This window comes from Rhea americana, unplaced genomic scaffold, assembly GCF_003343005.1.
Source record: "Rhea americana isolate MKP2758 unplaced genomic scaffold, rheAme1 scaffold_27, whole genome shotgun sequence".
In the NCBI taxonomy this organism is placed as follows: Eukaryota; Metazoa; Chordata; class Aves; order Rheiformes; family Rheidae; genus Rhea; species Rhea americana.
The window spans coordinates 103,501-123,790 of record NW_028186390.1 but is presented as its reverse complement, the minus strand read 5'-3'; the positions used below and the strand labels follow the sequence as shown (position 1 = coordinate 123,790).

The 20,290-nt window shown below is 36.5% G+C and overlaps 1 protein-coding gene across 1 annotated transcript in view; it reads left to right on the top strand.

Annotated features, from left to right (window-relative positions):
- The window catches only part of HOOK1 (hook microtubule tethering protein 1), a 28,236-nt gene extending 10,710 nt beyond the window's left edge, over positions 1–17,526 (top strand). The window contains exons 7-22 of the mRNA XM_085307958.1: positions 569–631; positions 1,707–1,790; positions 4,423–4,589; positions 5,200–5,340; positions 6,583–6,784; positions 7,322–7,432; positions 7,678–7,765; positions 7,848–7,908; positions 8,524–8,664; positions 9,329–9,416; positions 10,219–10,253; positions 10,828–10,910; positions 11,248–11,348; positions 11,729–11,830; positions 12,894–12,962; positions 14,098–17,526. Coding sequence (XP_085164084.1) covers positions 569–631; positions 1,707–1,790; positions 4,423–4,589; positions 5,200–5,340; positions 6,583–6,784; positions 7,322–7,432; positions 7,678–7,765; positions 7,848–7,908; positions 8,524–8,664; positions 9,329–9,416; positions 10,219–10,253; positions 10,828–10,910; positions 11,248–11,348; positions 11,729–11,830; positions 12,894–12,962; positions 14,098–14,256 — 1,695 coding nt within the window. The 3' untranslated portion in view covers positions 14,257–17,526. The remainder of the gene's footprint in view (positions 1–568; positions 632–1,706; positions 1,791–4,422; positions 4,590–5,199; positions 5,341–6,582; positions 6,785–7,321; positions 7,433–7,677; positions 7,766–7,847; positions 7,909–8,523; positions 8,665–9,328; positions 9,417–10,218; positions 10,254–10,827; positions 10,911–11,247; positions 11,349–11,728; positions 11,831–12,893; positions 12,963–14,097) is intronic.
- Positions 17,527–20,290: the final 2,764 nt, after the last annotated feature.

Here is a 20,290-nt window from a genome sequence, read left to right as displayed (position 1 = left end):
TGATTGATCAAACATTCCTTCTGAATGAGATCTAGAAATATGGTATCTCCGGAGTAAGAAATAAAGCCCTTTCAACGTTGACAAGCATAATTATAGATAGATATCTCTCTCTCTCTCTAAAATATATATTTTGTATCAGTGAAAGCTGTGCTAATCTTCCAGATGYCTGCTTCATGACAACAGAAGTGACACAAAGTGCGATAACTAATAAGCGTGTGTGAAATCCTGCCCTCTAGTCCACTCCCTTCAACTTGACTCGGGGYTCACTTCTAATTTAGTGGGACAAAGATTCATCCAGTAAGAGGTTACAGCTCACACCTGGCTAATTTTGGGGAAAGAAATCAGCCCTCTTATTCTGGATTTAAGTCCTTTACCCACCTTGAGAGGGTTTTATTATTATTAATCTTCTTTAATACATAGGAAGAGTACAAAGACATACTGGAAAACACAGTTGATACTTAATGGACAGTGAATTTATGGAATATTTAACCTGTAAACTACTCTTCTGCCTCTGGCTTTTTCTTTCTTTCTTTCTTTTTTTTTTTTTTTTTTTTTTTTTTTTTTGTAGCTCATGAGCAAGGAAGTAACGGGTCCTTCTACAACTGATGCATCAAGTGAAATGGAACAGCAGGTAACTGCCTAATATTTGTTGGTTTTGTAGTTCAGGCTTGAAAAATAAGTTGATATCTTGCTTTCCCTCAGATGAAGAGATGGGCTGCTCTCCAATTAAGACAAAGCAAAACAAAAACCAAACAAGAGGCCCCCAGTTTTGTCTTCTAGCTGCACAAACTACTTGCCCTGTATTCCAGTCAGAGCTGAGCTGATTCAACCATACTGTTTCACAATGGGCAGAGTAATGTGCTAATCTAGGTAGAAATTATACAGTAAACTAGTAGTATTTTTCAGTACTAATCATAATATTAAAAAGGTATTTGTAAATACAGCTGTCAGTTCATATGTTTTAAAGAAGTTGTGTAACTTTCCTTGGTGGTGTAAAACTTGCCAAAGTACGTATTGCAAGAAGAACTAAGGATACATCGGGGCTCAGCCTACATTAGGTTAAACATTTCAATTTATTTTCAGATTTATTTTTGAGATCCTAAAAACACTTGATAGCTTCATTTCATGTGCATTGTTCGGGTTATCTTTAAAAGCACCTGCCCATAAAAGGAGTGCCAGTGTTCCTATTCTGACATGAAAGGCATTTGACTAGCCAGAGTAAGCATGAATTTAGAATTTTAGTCAATTTCTTTCTTTTTTTTCCTGTGATTACAATTAATTTTATTTCTGTAGGGAGGAAGAGACACAGCGATACTTAGATCTGATCAGCACAYGAGTTGAGTGGAWTTTATTCATGAAAGCATTGAGCCAATATATTGGAGGTGTTTAATGGGCAGGGATTTTGAAATTGTAACATAACACTGCWTCCCCCCATTTTTTAAATATAATTTTAGCCAAAGTTGTTGTTTTTGAGTCTGAGTGTTACTCTGAGTTTCAGTAATTCATTTGTTACATGTGATAATCATTTAAAATGTAGTTAAGTGAGATGAACAGAGATGCTGATCCAACAATGTATTTAGACTTCTAACTCTACGAGCGTCAATATTTTTAAACAGTTGGTGTGGGTGACTGAGGCACTTAAGAAGAAAGAAGTGTAAGTGCTTTGGATATGGGCAAGAGTGATTGACTGTCTTTTGTTTTAAAAGCTTAAAAGAGCTTTGGAAGACCTTCAGGAAGCACTAGCAGAAAAAGAAGAGTTGGCGCAGAGATGTCAAGAGCTAGATTTACAGGTAAGAACCAACAAATTGCTTATTTCTTAGGTGTGCAGTGGTGTCCTTCATTATTAAGAAGGAAAAATTCTGAAGGTCACAGTGAGTTTTTCATTTATTTGAAGTTTATATAAGAGTTGTTAGCTATCTTTTTGTGGGGAAAAGCAGCAGTTCTATACTCCCCAAATATGATTACTTGAATTGGTTTTCTAATGTAAAGTTGAGGTCCTCTGTCAACTGTTAAGCTGAAGATTGCTTTGTTGGTTAGCTTTTTATCTATCCTTACTGGTAAGCAGCCAGTAAAACATGGCTTTAAAAATTACCCTTTTCATTTTCAGTCACCACTGCCTTTAGTCCTTTGAACTATATCCTAAAATGMAATTCATGTAATTAGTGACTAGATTAAATTAAAGGAAGAAAACATGCTGTTTTCTGTAGGAGTTGAGGAGAGACTAAAATCTGAAACTTGTCTAAAGTGTACTGACTGTTTCCTTGTGAGCAGAATTTCAACATGGAGAATATTTCAAAAATTAAAAATAATGAAAACTTAATAGATCCATTTGCAAACCACACTGATAATAGGTCTACCTTTGTTTTTAATGGAGAGAAGTTTAAAAAGACTGACTTTACAGAAGGAAGGGAGGACTTCAAGCCAACAAACAGTACATGGTTAAACACAATAAAGAGTAACTTGTGTTTCAGTTAAATAGAATTTAAAAAAAAAAAAATGTTGTTAACCCAAAGTCTTATTCCTGTTCTATGATACAGCAATCTGAGAATAGAAATAGGTTTATGTGAAGAGGCAATTGATCTTAACTTTGATTTTGCATGAAGACATTTGGAAAGCATCCTTTTGTGGGAGCTGGTGTTCTGTACTAGCTCTATGTGCCTTTGAGAAAAATTCAGACGCAAAATTTCTTTTATTACAAATAGAAATGACTGGAAGAGTTGAATATATTTAAAGGAACTCTTATTGCTAATTGCAGATGCCTAGGAAGTTTGTTTTGAAATTGTATTGATACTTCATTTCTGTTTTTCTTGAAGCCACAGTAAGCATTGCTAGTCAAAGCAGAGATTAAAAAAAGTTTTTGTGCCTTGAACCAAAGCCATTTGCTCATAACAGTGTGGTCCAGGTGAAGTCATTACAGGTATTCAGGGAAAGATACTGCTGAGTATAACCAGATGGAAGGTGATGAGTTAATGACAGTGTAATTCTTTAATATTATGATCTGTATTTTAAAATATCTCCTAACAATTTGTTTTGACTTTGGGGTCCAGTGACTTACACCTCTTCAGTTATGCCAAAACAATAGAAAAGAGAAAGCTATCGGGAAGGAACTAAAACAAAGATGAAGTTTAACTTCAGTTATGCAAAAGTTATTGAAGCMTGAGAAAGGTGCTCTTGTATCATCACTCTAAAAATGTGTTGTGTATGTTTAGGGAGTGGCTGAACCTTGAACAGGAAGTCTTACACTGAATAAGTCTTAGATATGCTCTTTACTTGCTGGTATGTGTGTGTGCATGTGTATTGTAAGCTGACACTTGGTATTTAAAAAGGAGTGGACCTAGATAGTGCATCTAGTGCACTAGTACAGGAATTACTGGTCTGTGTCTTACTTGATTGACAGACTTTTAAAATATGGTTGCAAGCAAACTGTTTCATAATATTATAGCATTTAGGTTAAATCTGATGTTACACTTAATTAAATCACCGTGATATGTTTTGTGTTTTTTTTTTTATATATATATACATATATATATATAGTAGCCATAATACTGACTGACACTTCTCATTTAAACTAATTCTTAATAAATTCACTTGTAAGGTCTCAGTCTTCCTTGATATTTTCCAAGAATATAAGAAAGGTAGGTTTTCTTTATGATTTAGGAAAACGTAACCCAAAAAAGCTCATTGTCCCTGTTTAAATGCCAGTTAACTAACACATACTACGTGCTCTTATGTTTGACAGGATGTTAATATTAACACAACAGCTTTCTCTAGACAAACTTTAAAGGTTCTATCCTTTTAATTCTTCCCCATTTTATGGCCGTTAATATACTTACCGTTTTAGTACAATGTTGTATTCTCATTTGCTTAGCTGTGAACACTTTCAATATCAAACTTGTTTGATTGTTGCAAAAAATGCATGCTGTGTATGAAGCCGTCTAGGTTTTTTCTTTTGCGTGTGTGCTTACTAGCTTATGGCACCTGGAGCTGCTTCTTGCGCAACCATCCACTGCTGAGCGTACGGCAGTACTGTGTTAGTGTGCTGGCCAGTGCCATCCTGCTTTTTATTGTTAAGTACAAGCAAGATGGAGAGTACCTTCGTACCAGTACTTAAAGTTTTTGTATGGCATCCATGGTATTCTTTTTTTTTTTTTTTTAACAAAAACACTACTTTCTGTCCATATCACATTGTACGCCTTTACCATGGTTTCAATTTTAAAGATTTATCTTTCTTCAGAAAACATTTTTTTTAGTGCTTCTTAGTTTTCATACCCTAAAGTATCTGTATGCTTAAGTATGCTATATAAATTACTTTCTATAATTGCTCAATCTTTTTCATAAACTAATTTGAAATGTTACAGTCTTGCTTTGGTTCTTTCTGATTGGACAAGTCYCATAATATTTATGCTGTTTTATCTGTACTAGGTGGCTGCCCTTCAGGATGAAAAAAACAGCTTAATGTCAGAAAATGAGGTTATGAATGACAGGTTAGAGCAATTAGATGACTCTCTTGATGATCCAAATACTATGGTTGCAAAAAAGTATTTTCATGCACAGTTGCAGCTGGAACAGCTTCAAGAAGAAAACTTCAGGTATAAAAGAACTTATTTTTCTCTTCCAAAAAACCCTTTTTTGTTATGCCAAATATATTCTAAGAATTTCTGATACTCTTCCAGGATTTTCCATCTCAATTCCATTGGTAMTTTAAAAGTTTTCTACTGTTGTTTTAATCTAACATGTTTTAAGGATAATTCTAATGTTCAAAAAGAAAAAAGAACTATTATTTATAATTAAAWAATTTATTATTTTGTAGTTGTCATATTGTGTTGTTGTCATTYGATATTTTTTAAAAAGGTCATGGAAGGCAGGAAGTAAATCCAAAGTGATTTGTATRGATAAGTATCACCTGACTGTACTGACTTCTTAAGCATATTAGAGATTCTTTTTTCCCCTTTAATCCTATTTAAAAATAATTCTTTTCATATGATCCCTTGAAACCATTATGATAAATTTGTAGCAAGCAGTCCATTGTGGTTTATCAAGTAGACAGTAAGATACTGTTCCATRCCTGCAGTACAGTTTTAATTTTGTGGCGCTCAGTCAATAGTGGTTTGTTTTTAACAGTACTAAATGGATCATCATATAAGCAGAATGTGTGATAGAAATGASTTTGTTAAAAACTTACTATTTTTGATCTGGTAGGCTTGAAGCTGCTAAAGATGATTATCGTGTCCATTGTGAAGATCTAGAAAAACAATTGATTGAACTGCAACATAGAAATGATGAACTAACCTCTTTGGCAGAAGAATCTAGAGCCCTGAAGGATGAAATTGATGTTCTTAGGTAACAGATGTAGCTTTTTTTTTCCCCTCTCCCTCCGTATTGGCAATATTTAATGATTAGAACTAGGGCTTCGTTAGAATTTTTCTGAGACGTTACTTTTGAGGATAAATCTTACCTGAACTAGATGAAAAAAATTTGGGGAAATGAGCCTTTGATAAAGCACAGAWGAAATACCAGTTTAGGGACACAGCCACTACTGTTTGTACAAAAATAGGAATTCAGAAATATTCTGTGAAGCAGGATTAATGATTACATGTATTGCTTTGCTTCCTGTGRGCTGAAAAACTAAGTTCTGCAAGGATTAAGATTTTTGGTGTAGATATGTATGTGGATTTTTATTAAGAGAACATCTGTGTTGGCAAGAGACTGTCTTTTCAGGGGCAGAAAAAAAAATATGCAGCTTGAACTCTGACATAATTTTACACCAGCACTCTAGACTAGATCCTAGGCTAGCTACATAATTATCAAAATGGAGATGAAATCCATAATAACTTTGAAAATTTAACATAAAATTTCAGCTTGTGTAAACTAAGCAGAGTACCAGAGATACCCAGAGCAATTCCTATTGCAAAATCAGGTCTGCTGTTCATAAGATATTCTAAATAAAATATGGAATAGARGCAATTTTAGGTTTTCTCTGTACAGTGATTCTTTAGTAACATCTGAACAAGCCWTAACTACAAAAGACTTTCTTCTGGCATTACTAGCTTCTAGGGATGCGAGATGTTGGATATTAAATATAGCTAATTCTCTTACATATGGATCAAAATATTTTCTGACCACATTATTTTTTTAATGATCAGTTTGTAATCCTTCGTCATATCTGCTAATGATCATTTTCATAGCATAATTATGTACTCATTATGTATAACCCTRTAATGAGAACATCTGCATGTCTGTCCTTGCCAGGTACCAGTGCTTTGAGATGAATATTTAGTGCGTTTTCATTTAATTCTGCATAATTCCCTAGAGATATTTGATGTATTAACCTTTGCTRGTACTTCCAGCATATGCTCTGTCTTGCTCTCACTTCAACCCTTCAGTGATTTCACTTTGTTTTAAAACARTCTTTGCATAATTTTACTTTACATGATTCTGTAGTTAAAAATAGGAATTTAATTCTGCGCTTAGGTATGTTCATCTCCCTTTGCAAATAGCTTGAATGTGTATGAAAGTAGAATCTGACTTAAATCTTTTGAAAAAACATGTTTTTACTTCTCTAATTCCTGACTATCCTTTAAGGACTACTGCAGATAAAGCAAGTAAGCTGGAGTCAACTGTTGAAGTGTACCGTAAAAAGCTCCAGGATCTGAATGACTTTCGTAGACAAGTGAAATCTTTGCAGGAAACGAACATGATGTATATGCACAACACAGTCAGTTTAGAGGAAGAACTAAAGAAAGCCAATGCAGCACGTACCCAACTAGAAACGTACAAAAGACAGGTATGACTACATCTATACTTAAGATGTTAATTTTCCTTAGATATTTTTCTATCCTAAATACAGATACTTTGTTCAYTGAAATTGAGCTGCCCTTGGGCTTAACCTGTATCTTTGACTGTTTCCTCCTTTTGTTAAACTAGCAAGCTTACCTGTTGGTTCCTTCTCAACTAATTAGTTATCCATTTTKGGGATTTTTTTTTAATTGAGGTAATTTGTGTGCCTGATAGAGGGTGTTTTGCTGTTACTGGGATCTTATAATTTTTCTGAAGAAAGTTAAAAATATTACTTTTAAACAGTAGAAGTTTATATTTACTTCAACTGTAAAGCATTTAGCTCCTGCAACAACAAAAAGAAATTTTTAAAGTTGTTAAATCATCCAAAAAGACCGTTGCGTCTTAACAACAGCAAAGAAGCTTGAGGACCAGTTGTGTGTTTTGGCTGAATTGGGCAAGGGTGAAGGTTTTAATTTAGCTTTTAAAGGTAGCATCTTGAAACATTTGTGTGCTGAATATTGTCTCTGTGTACCTTTATGAAAAGGTCCAGGAGCTTCATAACAAACTATCTGAAGAATCAAAAAGAGCTGATAAACTAGCATTTGAAATGAAGCGACTTGAGGAGAAACATGAAGCTTTAATCAAAGAAAAAGAGGTAGGTCTCTTGAATGAGAGTTTACTTGAACACCTAGTAAATAAGTAACTTGGATAAATAAGTAACTCAGATGATCTGCAAATTGAATTTGCCTCGAGGAAAATATCTCGAGCTAGTGTTACCATACAAATGAAGCTATAGTGTTTAAAAAAAAAAGTTAGTAAAAGATTTTGTACTCCTGATCAATGTTATTTGATCTTATTTTGGTACAATATGATTTATTTCTACCTCAAATATGTTTTTAGAGACTGATTGTGCAATGTGATGCTTTAAAAGAAACTAATGAAGAGCTCCGGTTTTCACAGATGCAACAGGATCACTTAAGCCAAACAGGTATTGCTTTATCTGCAGAGGCTTTTTAATCTGTGTTTCTAGGTATCTAGAAGTTTAATTTAAACTTCTCATGCAATTTCAGATACATCTCATGCTAAAAGTCATGATAATCTTGCTGCTGAAATTCTGCCAGTGGAATATAGGTAAGACACAAAAGTTGAGTTTGGGGATTGTGGTGGTGGTGGAGTGTCATATTAATTGCCTTTATGGAAGTTTTAGCATTTTAGTATTTTTAGCAACGTGACTTCTGTATCTCAGTTCTCTTTAGCAAGCATTGTGGAGGGAAAAAGGGACTGCTTTTCTCTTCTAATTATTTCCCCATACTATAACYATGTTGCATTCTTTTATTAAAGACATATCAAATTGCTTTAGGTTAAGTTTGGCTTGCAAGATTCTCGCTAAGAAGCTGGGAGATGGAATAGATAGTACTGAGTAACTAAAACTAAGAAAAGGCTAGCTAATGTTATCCTGGAAGTCTAGCAGAGTAAAGCTATAGATGCAAAGCTATAAATACTATAAAATTTGGATTTGGAGTGACTGACTTTATTTAATACTTTGTTCATCTCTCTTCAAAAAAATTATGTTGCTTGAGACTTGCAAGTTGCCTCTTAGTAAATAATTGAATCATTCCCCCAACTACAGTTTTAAGAAAAACTTGTTTTGCCCACTGTTGGGGGGAAGGGAATGGGAATATTTCCTCTTACTCGAATTCATCTTTTTCGTAATTAACAATAMCTTTTTTGTTGTTTATGATTTAGAGAAATGTTTATTCGACTGCAGCATGAAAACAAGATGCTTTTGTTACAACAAGAGGGATCAGAAAACGAACGTATTACAGAGCTCCAGGAACTGCTGGAGCAGAAGAATCGAACAGTGAATGAACTAGAAACTGAAAAAAGGTGATGGGTGAAACAGCACTTTAAAATCTAGCAAGATATAATTTCTGGGCCTTCAGAGACAGTGTGGCTTGCATCTGCAGTGCACCACTCTACAATAAGCTAATTGCCCCCCACCCCCCCCCCTATCTTGTTTTTTTTTTTTTTTTTTTTTTTTTTAAGAAAAGCAACTTAATCATTAAACAGGGAAAATAGCTTAAACCTGCTGTGGTGAAATGTGGTAGCTCTGTGTCTAATTCACTATGAAGAATGTGTTGTTTAGAGTACCTTCAAAAGAATCAGTCATTTAACTTGTTGGTAGGCCAGGAACAGATGTTTGCCTTGCAAGCAAATCATGTTGTCGTAATGCTGGGATGTGGTCTGAATTTCTCTGTCAGTTGATGACTACTGAAAGCAGTCTGTTAGGATTTTAGGAGTAGTTAAGCTTGCTCAAAACTCAAAATAATTCTAGATTTTTTTTTTTWAAGAAATGTTTAATAAAGCTTCCAAATACTTGTTCCAGGAGTTCAGGTCAAACCGAAAGCATTTGAAATCARTTTCTTTGAGGCTTGAGTACTATTGAGTAAGCCCTCTGAAAAAATATTATCCAGCCCTGCAGAAGAAAAGTCTCACTGTGTGTTGTGACCTACTTAGAAAATGGGTGATAACTGACCTTTCTCCCTAAAAGGCTAAATGAAGAGCGCATTGGAGAGTTACAACAGCAGATTGAGGATCTACAGAAGACTTTACAGGAGCAGGGATCCAAGACCGAAGGAGTAAGTGAAAGCTCAGACTCTGAACTTGAGGATGCCCTGCCAGTTTTGTTTAAAATCTTTCAGTGTAGCATCAAGCTCTCTGTTTAGATTTGCCTCTTCTTTCTTCAGTTTTAGTGCTAATAACTACTAAGAAGGCAAGATGCTGTTTTGGTGCCTTATTTTATTAGGCTAAAACCCACAAGTTTTGAAATATTAAGATAAGCCAGCAAGCTCAGACACCCCGTTGGGGTGAAAGCAACAWCAGCAACTTAAAAAAAAAAAAAAAAAGCTTTAGAACACACCAAACAGTCTCAACTGTTCAAGAACAGTGCTTTCTCTCCTGCCTGAAAATATTTTCCTTGCTTTAGATAATACAGTCTTGGCAGATATGACCCAACAGTACTGGGATCAGATGAGTTAAGTCACTTAATCTGAGAATCCRGAAGACCCTGTAATCAACTGCATTTCAATTGAAAAGCTTCTGTTATGTCATTCTATCTTTTATTTTTTTCCCCTCCGTATCCTTAAGGAAATACAACTCTCCTACCTTTTGCTTTCCTTTTTTAAAATCTTTGGGTTTATGACTAATTGCTGTTATAATGAGAAGAATATTGTTAAAGATAAAGGATGCTKGAATTGGTATATGTATGCTGCAAAAGATACGAAGTTATGGCAATGCATGAAGAAATGCTGTTTACTTGGTACTGAAGATAAGTGTATTTAGTTTAGGYGCTTTAAGTATTCTGGCCTCCTGTTTCTATAAGTGCTTTTAATATTGCAAAGTATGAAACAAATATAACTAAGTGAACTTTTTCTTTTACAGTCTAGCAATCTGAAGCAGAAGTTGGCAGCACATATGTAAGTAAGGCGTACGCATCTACAATAATTTATTTATACTAAGTAATTCAATGTTATAGCATAGAAATTGTCTAAGTCTTCATAGTGATGAGTCTCTTGTTTTTCCAAGTCACTGTCTTGAGAACYGTGCATGTAGTGAGTTAAGTGTTCAATTTTGTCTACTCTAATTGCAATAATCTTGTAATAGTACTAGGTTGTCTCATCACCGCCAGCATTTTTAGCAGTTCTGATTCTATATCRCATGGTTATAACCATCATTCTTACTGGACTTAGAACCCATTCCATCTTCTGAAATACTTTCATCCTTTCAGCAGATGTAGCTCCTATTAAAGAGATGCTAGCATTTTCTGGTTGTTCATTTTCCTTAGCTTCTGGTCTTAGGTAAACAAGACTCAGTTGGGAAGTTGCAAGTTAGTTATATAGATCTTCAAAAATGCATACTAATAGACTTATTTAAACATGAAAATCTYAAGATTGAGTGGAGAGATTTGTTTGAAAGTTTAAGCTTTCAGATCTTAGTACTGTGTGGAATTATGTATAAGCTTAATCTGTAGATCAAGTTTTTGATTTGTAGGGAAAAGTTGAATGAAGTTCATGATGAGTTAGAGAAGAAAGAGGCTCTTCTTGCAGAACTCCAGCCTGATGTTAATCAGAACTGTAAGTTTCTTCATGAGGCTATGTTATGTCTCTTCTGAAATTATTCCTGTAGCCAATTACTTGCCTAGATAAGGCTTTCTACTTGAACTTAGCTTTAAACCTGAAATGGGGGGGAYGGAGGGGGGGAGATTTTGTTTGTTTGTACAGTCGCCTGCAAAATGGGAATTCAGCATCGGTTGTGAACTTACGATATTACTGAAAAGGAGTAGAAACTTGTATGGTGAGCTGCATAGGATCTGAAAAGTTGATTGACGGATATAGTCAAGAGAGCACTGAAGCCTTGAAATACCTTGTGTATTTTAGAGTTTTTTAATTTGTTAATTACTTCTCTAAATAGCCCAGAAGGTTGGAGAGCTGGAAGCAGCTTTGCGTAAAAAAGATGAAGATATGAAAGCAATGGAAGAAAGATATAAAATGTACCTTGAGAAAGCAAGAAATGTGAGTGACATACTTCTGAGCATATACATTCATCCTTCTCAAGTTATTTAAAGAGACAGACTTTTCCTTTCACTCCAAATATAAAATTAGTAGCTGCATGTTGCGTTTTTAGGTCAAATTGCTTGGTTCCAGTTGATTATTAAGTGTATGAGAGAATATTAAGTGTATGAGAGAATAGCGTTCAGGGTAAAGTGTGAGACCCATCACTGATTCTTCTATACCATTTCATGCCTTCTGTCTTGCTGGATAAGAGTATAATTTTCATGTTGATCGCATGACAAGCGTTCAGCCTGCTTTTTCGTTTTTGTCATCAAAAGAGATACAATGCTTCTGTGAATCAAATCTCATTTGTAATGTGTTAATTTTTTTTTCTTGTGCAGGTGATAAAAACATTAGACCCCAAGCTAAATCCAGCATCAGCAGAAATTATGTTGCTCAGAAAGCAGATAACAGAAAAAGATAAAAGAATTGAAGCATTGGAGGTAAAATTTTATATGTTTTAGTAACTTCTATGTTCTGCTATTTCAGATATTAAACACTCAAGCTTTTTTTTTTTTAAATGATGCAGTGCCTTTCAAATACTGTCTTCTGTTAGCAATGACACAGGCTATTAGTCCTAGAGAYTTTTAGTTTAACTTAATTCACATTTTATTCCAATGTGTCTGTCACTACTGAAAAGTAAACTGTTTTGTGTTTTCAATGTACAATTTGAATAATTTAATTTTGGATTCTTTCTGAAACCTCTGGAAAGCTGCATATGAAATACTGTTCAAGACTAATAGTTTTACTGCCTTACAATAACTTGTACAGAACTGCAGGRTCTGGCCTTTTCCAGTAATAACAACTTTGTTTATATGATGGACTAGGTATCTTCATATGCTGGACTTCTTGAAACTGTGTACAAGAACAAAACCTATTAATTCAGTAATACCKGGTTGACTGTGCCCCCCTGAGGGGGGATGCTGACATTTGATCCATGGACCAAAAATTAAGGATTGCTACATTCAATTTTGTAACTGTGTGGATGGGACTGGTTAGAATAGTTATTTGAGTAAATACAAAATKCCTCAACATATGTTAGTATACTTTAAAGGTCTGACTTTGTAAATGCTGTGGCCTCATTTTTGTTTGTGTTTGCAGTATTATTTAGTAGTACACTATGTAATAGTAATTCAGCAGCATGATGATAATCGGCCAATAGGGATACATTCTTGTCTTTAACTTATGAGTTGACCAACTACTAAACTACTACGTTATTTACATACATTCYGATAAACACTTTGCAAAGTGTTTAATTTCCTCAAAGCACATCTCTGAGTGGTATTGCAATCTCTATGACAAAGTTTATCCTCTTGTGGCAGCCTATAACTTCTGTCACAATCATTTATGGATGTATCTTTATTTATACTTCTAGGCCTTCTGGTTATTTTGCATATTTAAGCATTTGTGCTGTATATGCTTATTTTACTCTATGGTCTGCACTAAAATTAGGCATGTTATTCCTGTGTTTTAACTGAGTGTCTTCTCTATTCTCTCTCTATGTAGGCTGAATGCAAGCTTGCTAAGTTACATGATTATGAGGAAAAGCTAATTGTATCTGCTTGGTATAACAAGGTGAGCTGCAAGTTCATTGTTGGTGTCTTAATCAGAACAACTCATTTCACTAAAGTAACAGTTCTACATCTCAGTTTACTTTAGATTCATTATAAATTGGTGCTTAAGGGAGAATTTGGCTGTAATACAGCTAGTATTTTAGCTGTAACTTTGACAAGAGTATCGAAATTGCAGACTAGCGTAACCTAACCATGCCTAAAAATACTGTACAAAGGAAAGAATCAAAGCCTGGGACTCCCTATTTAAAATGAGATAACAAAAACAGTTTATTAGCAAGTGGAAAAAAGTAACCAAGCTAGCAGGCGTTCTGGCTGGAATTTCCGATCYTGTGTACTCATCCTGAGTTGAGATAGCTTGGGAAATGTCAGTGTCAAGATATCTGAAAGCAGGTTAAAGGGGRAAAAAGCATAACAAAACAACTTTGTAAAATAGTTAATTGTCTTTTCTGTTTGTCTTCATGTGCTGTAGGACATAGACTTAAAATTTGATGAAGGCTGTAACTTCTGTGTTAGTAATGTACCACTTGATATAATAAACTTCTGCCTGGATTTAGCAAGTTAAATTCCTAAATCTTCCATAGGCATTTGTTAGTGTTTAGATTCTTGGGCATGAAACAGAGATCATGGTTTCAAAGGCTTCCAGACTGCTGCTTTAGATGTAACATGTCTTTAGCATAGTATTTGTGAAATGAAGCCAATACTATCTTCTCATCTTACAATAATGCTGTAAAGGCTGTTAGAAGTTTTAACTTTTGGTTTGAAAAGGACTCAAAGCTGTTCATCTTCATTCAAAGGAAGATTTAAGTAGAATTTCATAAAGGAAGACTGGACTAGGAAATCAAACAATGAAAGTAAAATGAAATGGCTAACAGCTGCATGGTTGAGGAAGAAGTGACTTTACAATAACCTCAACATAGCAGATTATATAATGAATGAATCCTGGATTCTTCTGCATTAGTGCATACCCTTTATATGTAAGGCTGCATTAGAAATGCAATAAAAGAAACTGTACATGTAAAGTAAATGAGGTTTGCAGAAAGAAGATTACTGGGGAGTTGGGGGGTTGTTTTGTTTTCTTTATCTTTTTAGCCTTGCTTTAGCCTTGCTTTAGTGTAAAATACCGAATTTATTTACAGAGTCTAGCTCTCCAGAAGCTAGGTATGGAAGCTAGACTGATTGGCAGTAGTGGTGCCTGCAGAGATGGTCCTGGACGCTCCTTCCTAGCGCAGCAACGTCATGTCACCAATACCAGAAGGAATCTCACTGTTAAAGTACCTGGTGCAACATCTGATTAAATCACGAGGAGAACTTGTAAGCTAAAGTGTCCTTAAATATTTTGTAGTTTCCACTTTAACTACTTAACGAAAGAGGAGGTTAGAATGGTGGGCAGCTGCAAATTCAGCATCAGAACCTATGGAGAAGTGATTCATCTGATCAGTGATATTTAAAAAGTAGCACATACTTTTCCAAGTAGAAATAGATTTCAGAACTGCAGTATGTATTTACAAGCACAACTTAAATATTGATATTTGCCTTCTGAATATATTGTAAATATAAAAATTGGCATTGTATGTTTTACACTTTATTTAATGTGTTTGGGCTGCAGAGTTGACATTTATAATGGGAAAACGTTATGCAAAAAAGTACTTCAGGAAGCTGGCAATATTGAGCATTTTTGTTGGGCTCTTTTAAAAATAATTTTAGAAGATTGACAACATGCTTCAAAAATGCTATTGAGAATATAAGAGTACAATTTCAGAAGCAAGAAAATGTTTGCATCCATAGAAAATTGTAGTAATTTCAGGACTAGTTATGTGACAGGAGGCAGACTATATCATATCAACCCAGAGGCAAAATTATAAGTTTATTTAAATTTTTTTTTTATTTAAAAAGACTTGTGCATATACACACTAAGGAAGAACTTCTTTTAAGGTACTGAATTCACTAAAGCCGAATAAGCTGTCTTTTCTTCCTACTTAAGAATAAAAAGCTAATGTGTGAATTGAAAAACCTGGGCTATGTTTTTAAAAGTCTAGGGTTTTGTGCACTGCTTTGACTTGTGCAGAGGGGGTAGGTGGGAAGGAACCCCTTATTTTCCAGCTTTACCATCTTGTGCTTAAAAATCAAGCTTCATGTTTTTTAATTATTTTGAAGTAATTGTGCTACGCAAATTAATGAAAGATAGCTTTGCTAATCCTTGGGAGCCAAGATTGTTTGCAGGCAGGGAGAAAACTGCCTAAACTACAGTAAATCTAGTGTCTGTGTCTGGGAAGATGAAATCAGGATTGGTAGCTGAAACTTGACGGGTGCAGTTTCACCACTTTTCATAAAATTTGTGTCACTTTACAAAATGTCTGATTTTTATTGTTAACTGCATTTTTTTAAAAAAAAAATGTGAACATCATTGGCTCTTCTTTATAAACTGTCTAGAGCAATTCGTGAGTCAACTAAAGTAAAACTACAGCAGCCCTTAAAATAAGATGAATATGCTTACAGTAGGAATGTGAGGGTGCAGTACCAGCCTGTAAGCTAGTATGAAAGTCATCTGCATGAGTGAAAGCATGTGGCTGTCTTCACACTGAAAGTCGTGTTTGGTTGGAGAGCTAGGTTCAGCTTTGCTTTGAGGAATTGGGGTCAGTATTTTCAGGATGCTTTTGAGTTGTGAATTTTGAGTAGTCTTGAATTTTGCATGCCCTTAAGTGAGGCCTGTTCTTTAATTTCTTCCTTCCCCAGCATCTTGCATTCTTTATTGGGCATTGTATGTGGCACAAGTGGAAAATGGGAATATTCATGTTTAACGTTTAGTTAGTGTTGCTTCTTAATTGCGGTGATGGTTTACAGTATTATACACTTAGACATTCAACTAAGACTTCTTCTTGCAAAACTTATGCCTGTACAAGGTATTATTTATAAGCCAGTCACATGCTAGGTGTAGTATGAGCAGTGAATATTCTGAACAAGCTGCTTTTGGAGAACTGTCTGTCAGGTGGTGTTCTTTGGGACTCTGTGCTGCTTTTGACTACCTCTTAGGTTTTGTAGTCTTCTGCTGCTGCACTGATATTACTGGAAATTTTGTATTTTTAAGATATGATTGCTTGTTATCTATTAGTGGTGTGGGAAATGGTGGTGGCAGTGGAATGTGAGTAGGTCTTGACAAGATGCTTACATTTCTGAAGCCTGGTACTTCGGTATGTTCTAGTGAAACGTGGAACAACTGTCACTAACTGTGTTGAATGGGTCTCTTCACCCTCATTCTTCACAGCACAGAAACTTCCATGGATGTGCTTCAAATGTTCATCTAGCTAGTAGACTTGATGCATTTGTCATACTTTTTACAATAGCAGAGTTGTGTCAGTAGTCATACTGGGTGCTTAGTAGAAACCTTGGAGCAAATGTCTTTGATGTACACTTCTCAAAACTGCAGACCCTGGGATCACAAATAACCAACGAGCTCCCTATCCTTTAATTGGAGCCTTCTCTCCTGAGTAGAGATGAAACTAAAATTTAATGCCTAACCATAGACAAGGGCCAGCTTTTTTCCAGGCAGTGTATCTCTAATAGCCTTATTGGGGATGCCAAAAATAATTCAGGTGTTTGGGTATGAGATGAAATTTTACTACTTGGTATTTTTTTTGTTTAACTATTAAAACTTAAGCCTGTGAATGTAATTTTATTTAGCATCTCTTTGGGATTTTGAGAACCCAGAAAAGAGCAGCTGTTACGTAACTGGTTAAACCTGGGTTACTTCCTGTGAACGAGGGACTGATCTGTAGAAGTAAATATTTGATTATAAACCATGGCGTTGTGTTCGCTTCAGCTCATTTAGGGTGTGCAGAAAGGTTGATGAGARTAAGTATCACTTTGTTAACTTTATTAATGTCAAACACGCAGTTAAGCTGTTAGTAGCTTTCTTGTGTGTAAGATGTAGTGACAGAATAGTGTAAATACACTGGCTTTTTTTTTTTAAGGCACTATTGTTGAGCTATGGCTATTGAGGCAGTACAAAGAAAGAGGCTCAGATATCACAGTTATGAGCAGAATTAAATTATGAGATGAAATCATTGAACATTGCTGAATCTAATCAGCACTATGAATAATTTTGGTCAATTTCCAGGAAAAGGGTAATATAGGTCCAAAGAAGCAAAAGTAGTTTGACTGAGAGTTTACTTGTTAATTAGTAATTTTTTAATGTGAGATTAAGAATAACCACTATGAAGCAGGACTGTTTTTGTGTCAATAATACACACTTTAGACTGATAATTAGAGCTTCTTACTAAAGGTGTATCAGGCAGCAGTTTTGAGAAGATTATTTTCAAACAACTGTATTTTAGTGGATTAAGAAGTATTCACTGAAAATGTTCACCTAACTAAATTTCTTTATTTAAAAAAGGTAAACAACTATTCTATTTTCTACAATATACACTTACTTGGAAGTAAGTAATATAAGCAATACTGATGTTTTACTTAAGTAGCCATAGATAGTCCAGGAATTAGAAAATCAAAATGAGTATTTAGCAGTTGATAATGTCTAGTGAAGTAACTTTCTCAATGCTTTTTTTTTTTTCTTTTCCTCTTCCTGTATTAGTCAAGCTGCTGGAGTTAAGGTTTTCAGTGTATCAGTGTCTACATCTTCTGTTTAAAACAAATGTAAACACTGTGTTGCATAGAACTTGAAAAATTGCACTAATTTTTAAACCTTGGTTTTATTTTGCTTTGGAAAGAATCCTTTTATATTTACATAAAGATTTTTAAAATTAATTTATTGGTGTCTTTTATTCTGAGCAGTGTATTGAATGGCCCTTAGCTGATGCTATCTATGCTTCTGGGCAACCTGTGAAGTGTCTGTGTGTTGCTATAATTACAGATGTTTCTCAAAAACATCTGGTCAAAGCTGTGTTGCCTTTCTTCCTCCTTTCAGCTCATTCCTGCTTACATTTCTGCTCTCCTTTAGTGCTGGTTACCTCTACTAAATCTGCTGACAGGCATCTGAGGCAAGGGACCCTGTGTAGTGGAAGGACTAGGACCCACTACAAATTAGATGTCAAATGGCTTCTGTAATTGCTTATTGCTGCTGAAGCAAAGCAGGATCTCTGCATACTCTGCCCAGCTACACCTAGGAAGACACAGAGGACAGGGGCACTCCTGACAACCTCCTTGTTCTCTGCGCCTTGACTTCAACCTAAATGTTACATTGGGAAGGAGAGCAGGCAGCCTTTCAGCTCTCCAGAACGAAGATCATCAGGAGAAAGTGTTGCAAGATCCCCTTGTTTCCTTCAGGGGGTCTGCTTCAGACATGGTTTTATTGCTGGACTTGGCTTCCCCTTTCCCTGAGCCAGAATTCTCAGCTCGACACAGGGCCCGAGGCCCAGTTGTGAGAGCAAGAGGCCGAAGTGAGGGACGTTTGCTGCATGATCTGGCCCCTGGGGCTGCAGCATCAGTGGATGGGTACAAGTTCCTGTCTGGTGCCCCTGATGAGGGAAGGAGTATATGGAAAAGTGGGATATAACATGGACTGCTGAAGGAAGATGAGGAATGCAAGAGATTTCCAGGAGAAAGRTAAGTAACTATTGCCCTGGGCCATTATCCACGAGGAAGAAAAGCAAAGTAGTAYGTGAAAGTGGAATGTTGGAAGTGTATCCTCTAGGATCATCTTACCAGTGACGCTATTCCAGTAAGTGGCCAGATATGGAAGAGCCCTTTTTCCTTATTTCTGAGGCATGACTTGAAAGGACTTTCAGTTAAAGAACAAGAATCGCAGATGTTTATTTGATGGTAAAGGGAAGGAAAGAGTCTCAGCTGCACAGGAAGCACGAGCCAAGCTGCAGGATGTTTTCAGCCCATGTTGAGGTCAGCCTGAGGGGGACTGCTGCAGGGGACAAAACCAGAGATACCGCTGCCTTTCTGAGTGCAGCCCCTTGATCAAGGAGTGGGCTAGCAAGGATGTGCTGTGCCCAGAAGCTTGTTTTCAAAGGGCTTTGGCCAGTGAGGCAACCTTCAAAGGCAGAGTTTCTGCATGGACTAAACAAGTGGCCCTGTCTGCTTATGTCTTTTCTGGTAGCTCCTTCAGAGTCAAACAGTACAGCAGAAAGTGTGTGTTTTGAGGGGAGAAGTATTTAAGCTATACTTGGACTGAGCAGAGAGGCAATTTGAAGACCGCTTAGAGCTGTGAGGGGTAGGAGGACAATTCTCAGGTGGTTTGGGCAAAGACAGGAGCAGGACTACTATCTTAAAAAATCCAAGGAATGCTGGTGCAAGACAGTCTTGTGAAACATGTGGTTTAGGATATATTTGTTTCTGTTGGTTGGTTCCCCTTCTCCCCCCACCCCTCACTTACTGGCTGAACAGAGGCCAAGGGGGATGTGGAGGAAGATTTTGAATATAGCAACAGCCTGGGAAAGGAAACTGCAGTCTGAGCCAAGGAGTGGAAAAATAGGTCAGATGGTACGCACCAGTGTGAAGTGCTTAGGGAGTAAGTTTGCACACAGCAGCAATTTATCATGGCTTGGCTCCCCTCACCCTCTTCCAGGGAATCCCAGGTGCTGAGCCTACTTCCAGCTATCTCCTCTGCCTCTCCACAGGAAGAGGGAAAAACAAACAAACAAGCAAACAAAAAAAAAAAAAAAAAACATAGAAGTTCACTGAACTTCCTAGACTTCTGCAGCTCTGAGGGGATGGCTCCTCACCGGTGTCCTGACCGAGGGCGGGGGGGGAGGGGATGAGATGAGGAAGGAAGATGAAAGACAGTTCGCTTGTGCGAGCAGGGAAAAGGAAGGCTAAACGCATTGAAAACCCAGCTAGGCATTAACACCTCCATGAAAAATCTTGCTATTCTTCTTAAGATGACTTAATTGTAGCAAGAATTCTTCCTTTGGGACTGGGGGAGGGGGGAAGAGCAAAAAAAAAAGGCAAAAAACTGTTAGCGAGAACTGAAGAGGAACAGATTGCTTTAACCTCGCTTCTTTGGGCCAGCACCCGGAAATTTGGAGGCGCATTACAATAGCACTGTGGGGAGCAGCGGCGGCTGCCCACACCGCTGGTGGGAGCTTGGAGGTCTCGCGTGGCTTCGGCTCGCTGGGACCCGGGGGTGCAGCAGCTGCGAAGTGAATGCATTGCTCGAGTTAACGAGCCCTGGACTGAGGCCGGGGCTGGTCTGCTGCGTCCGTGCAGCGCCGGGGAATCAGCAGCACTGCTCGTGGGGCTTTGCTTTGAAAAATGCTTTCTGGCAACAGCGTTTCTGCAAGGATGTATTCGACTGCAGAAAACGGACATTATGGAATAACTTTTATTTGTAGATTATCAGTCAGGGGWAACCRAAAGAGAACCGCTGGC